A 4,239-nucleotide genomic window follows, 5' to 3' on the forward strand; every position below is an offset into this window, starting at 1 on the left:
GAGCCGGGGCCGGGAGCCCCGAGGGCTCGCCTCAGCCTGACGGGAAACCCTGCGAGCAGGGGAACTCCTTGCTTCCAGAGCTGTCAGTGGGGTTTTTTAAATGTTGATCTTTAATCCTCCTGGTGAATAAATCCTGTGACTTAAGAAGCATCACCTCTTTGCTTCAGATAACAGTCAAGGATATCGAAGACTTTGAAAAAAGCTACAAAGGTTCAGAAGAAGAGCTGGCCGATATTAAAACAGCGTACTTGGATTTTGAGGGAGACATGGACAGAATAATGGAGTCTGTGCTGTGTGTGGACTATACAGATGAACCAAGAATACGTAAAATCATTGAAGAAGCCATTGAGGCTGGTGAAGTCCCATCCTACAAAGCTTTTGTAAAAGAGTCCAAGCGGAAAATGAGTGCAAGAAAAAGGCAGGTAGGTTCTATCAATCAGGGACCAAAGCAAAGCATTGGTTATGATATGCTTTCAGTCTCCCTTGGTAGATATAAACTAAACTGTCCTTGAGACAAATGTTTGCCACAGGATTGCTGGGCTACACAAAGTTCTTGCTCGGGTTCATTGGCTTTACATTTGGTCACCAGTGTTCTCCACCCCCACAAATTGTTGTGAGAGGCTTTTGAGTTGCAGTAGGCTGTCACCTATTCATTTATTTCAGTATCATACACAATGGGTTATTACAGCTTAGCCTGTACTTGCTTTTAGTTATAAAGCTACAAGTTGATGGAGTTAAAAAACGTATGTGGTGGAAACACATTACGTGTGCCTTTTGCCAAGTGTGAAATACATCCGGGACTAAATCTGGGGTTTTTTAGATGCTTTGTAGAATATGTTAGATGCACATCACAGTAGCATTTTTTTAAGGTAAAATTTAATAGATGCTAAGACAAAAAAGGTATGAGTGGGGGAACAGGGACAGGGATAGACATCCATCACATTCAGCATTGTGAAACAGCAAAAAACTGCCTCGCTCTACTAAAGCATAGAACAAGAACAGAACAGGCTGTTTTTTTGACCGATTTCTCATCTGTGGCCAAACTTGGAAACCATGTTTCCTTGCAAGTATTTGTATACAGATGCAAAAAAAAAAAAAAAGGTGCTTGGTAACTACTGTAAGACTGTGTTGAATAACATGCAGAATACTTTTGTAAAAACTAGATTGCTATTTTAGGCAGAAAGAGAAGCCAAAGAAGCAGAAAAGTCTAAAGTTGAACTGGGCCTCGGTGGAGAAGATGATTTGAAAGCAATGATTCAAGTAAGGCTCTTAGCTTCTCTTAAGTTCCTGGCTTACAACTGTGTTTTCCCTGAGCATCTTTGTATTTTGTATCCTTGTAACTCTTCTGAGTTCCTGAGGTTAAACCTGACTTTTATAATAACTATCTCTGTACTTTAATTATTAGTCAGAGTACAGTATGGGTTTTATTACCTGCATCTTTTTAAAAATGAACAAAGTCATTCTAATATCCTTATTGCATATACAATCAAAACATTCAACCTAGTTTTCAGCAGTTAGACAGGGAGTGCTAACAATTCTTTCTTTCTGAGGGACTCCAGAAGGATGTAGAAGTTGATAGGTTTTGCTTTTGAATCTTTGGGATGAAGAAACATACTATTTATATTCTGATTTTGGAATGTTTTCTGTTTCTTCTTCCTTATCATCCTGTGTGCTTCCTAGAATGGTTAAACATTCCTCAAATTGTAATAGAGTTTTGGGTCTAAACTAGAAATTGTTCTGCTTTTCCTAGCCTTATGATGTGAATTTTTACAGCAACTCTTTTCCTCTGTCTTAACGCTTCAGGAAATTAGGCACAGGGCCTAGAGTATGTAAGTAGGCTTTTGCTTGACAGTGTTAGTTCTGTAGCTTGTACTACCTGTTTAATATATTCCCAGATTTTACGTAGCTATCTAACTTCAGTAGAATAATCTGTATTGGGAAGTAGTAAAAGTTGTTTTTTCTTTTTTTTTCCTTCTAGAGCAGAAATAAAGATCGACAAAAGGAGATGGAAGACTTTTTGGCCCAAATGGAAGCCAAATATGGGAACAAGGCTAAAAAAGGAGGAAAGAAGACAGCAGCCAAGAAAGGAACAAAATAAAACCTGTGTAAGGTGAAATATTTGGAACCATTTTGTATGGGAACACATTTTGGAGTATGTGCGTTGGCTTGCTGTGGCTGGGAGGTGTGATACAGAACACGTCATGAACAAGAAAAAGCGTTCTGGTGCTGCTGGTTAAAATCATTCAGGTACTCCTCAGGTAAGATCAGACAGGTTCTTGGCTAGGACTTTATTTGCAGTAAGGAAGCAGTGTGATGTTAGGGATAGCCGTGGGTTTATTATGAAGCACCTTCCTTCCCAACACCAAATGGTGTTGGTACAGCTGGTAAAACTCATCTCACACCTTTTAGAGCCTTCCAGTGCCAATTTCCTGTGGCTTCTGAGCTCGAAACCTTTTTGCTGTTCACACATTTCTTTTGTAACAAAACTTCTGCTGTTTTTAAAGGTCCTTGCACTTCAGCATAACGGGTGTGGTTTGGATATTTCAGTGGTTTTATGAAGATATTTTGGAAAAGTGTAATTTAATAAAAGTTTTTGCAGAATTCTGTGCTGTGTTTCTTCCCTGGACGCTTCTGTGTTCTCTAAGTAGCTCTTCAAATCGAACTGATGGTGTTGACTCTTCTGACTGATTTAAGTCAAGGAAATACTACATACTTTATAGCAGCTGAAAATGCATGATTATGAACTGTGGTGGCAGTGCTGGTGACACTACACTGGGTGGAAGGACCACCTAGTGTTCAGCCTTCGACTGCCTGGGGCAGTTGCTTTGGGAAGAACATGAGACTGCAGCATGTATGTGACTATGCAGATGTTCTCTTAACTTACCAGGCAGAGGTAAAAAAGTTCAAAATTCACAGAACAGACTCGGTTCTGTGTATTTCTAGGGTTTGTGATGTCTTTTGACAAGGAGTTCCACAGCTCAGAAATGTTTTGCCTGTTATATCAATAGCATTCACAGTCAGGTCTGCTGCACTGCTTCATAATCATATTTGTCAACACTTCTGTTATTTCAGGAGTGAATTAACTCTGCAAGATGAAGCAAAAGCCTTTGAATTATTTGCACATCTGTTCTCAAACCACTTGACATAGTGTGCAGGGGTATGAATTTGAAGGTTAACTAGTTTCCAACTTCCTACAGCTCAAAGGAATGAGGATGGCTTTATTTTGTGGAGCATTTTTCAAATGGTGAATACTTCCCGAGTTGAAGGTTCTCATTGCTCCAGTGACAGTGTTCAGGAACTGACTGAACAGAGCTTCCTAGGGCAGGAAGACAGAGACAGGTGGTAACTCAGCTACCCCTTACTTGTCTGCTTTCAAAAATCATCCCAATTCTGAGAGAGTCCAGCCTAACACATCATATGGAAGTTACTTTTACTATACAAAACAGGTACCTAACGGCCCAGAAGTCTCTGCTGTCAATCATTTGTATAGAAACCAAAAATTGCCTTATGATGAGACTGCTCTCACATTTTTAACACACCAACTCATCTAGGCTATACAATAGCACGTTAGAAGTCTTCTAGACAATTAGCGTGGTTTTTTAACTTGAGAACTAGCACTACAGAAAACTAACTTGGTCCCTGAGGAATTGCAGTGATATAAACAGGATGCTCATCTCCAGTTAGGTTGAGATAACTAAATGACAGCCTGTACAATGTTCCAGTAGTCTTAGCTGCTAAGAAAAGGTCTGTTTTGAAAGGGTTTAGTGAATAGAGGCCCCTCTTCAGCATCAGTCTATCTCTGTTTTTTTCCATTAGGAATTGTAATTTGGAAAATACTCATAACGCAGTTTAGAAAAAAGAAGTGCTCTTTAATTGGGTTATAAAGGTTTTGTGCAGTGTCCTAATTTTGTTAAAGCACAGTAAGTGGTTCTCCTCTCCTGTGTCTTTACAATTGCAGTATGGTGCTTATTGCTCAGGGGTGAGAGCTTCAACTAATCACTTACTTTGAGAAGCTTGTACTTCATGTTTTTGTCTTGTCTGGAGCCATAAGGGCAACTACAGCTAGCTCCTGGTACCCCTGTCACACGGTGCAGAACTCATCTACTAAGAGCTACACTGCACTCCTGGGGGTGGTGGAACTTCATGGTGGAGTGCAGAAATTCTGTATAACTGCAGGTACTTTTTGAACAGGAGACTGTTCACCTATACTGTGAAATTACCATAAAATATCTCAGCAGG

General features: G+C 39.9%; 1 protein-coding gene across 1 annotated transcript in view; it reads left to right on the top strand.

Annotated features, from left to right (window-relative positions):
* DNAJC9 (DnaJ (Hsp40) homolog, subfamily C, member 9) overlaps positions 1 to 2,098 on the top strand; it is a gene marked incomplete at its 5' end in the record, with an annotated part of 2,467 nt that extends 369 nt beyond the window's left edge. The window contains 3 exons of the mRNA XM_008944386.1: positions 168 to 422; positions 1,177 to 1,260; positions 1,979 to 2,098. Coding sequence (XP_008942634.1) covers positions 168 to 422; positions 1,177 to 1,260; positions 1,979 to 2,098 — 459 coding nt within the window. The remainder of the gene's footprint in view (positions 1 to 167; positions 423 to 1,176; positions 1,261 to 1,978) is intronic.
* Positions 2,099 to 4,239: the final 2,141 nt, after the last annotated feature.

Source organism: Merops nubicus, unplaced genomic scaffold (assembly GCF_000691845.1).
Source record: "Merops nubicus isolate BGI_N331 unplaced genomic scaffold, ASM69184v1 scaffold17827, whole genome shotgun sequence".
Taxonomy (NCBI): domain Eukaryota; kingdom Metazoa; phylum Chordata; class Aves; order Coraciiformes; family Meropidae; genus Merops; species Merops nubicus.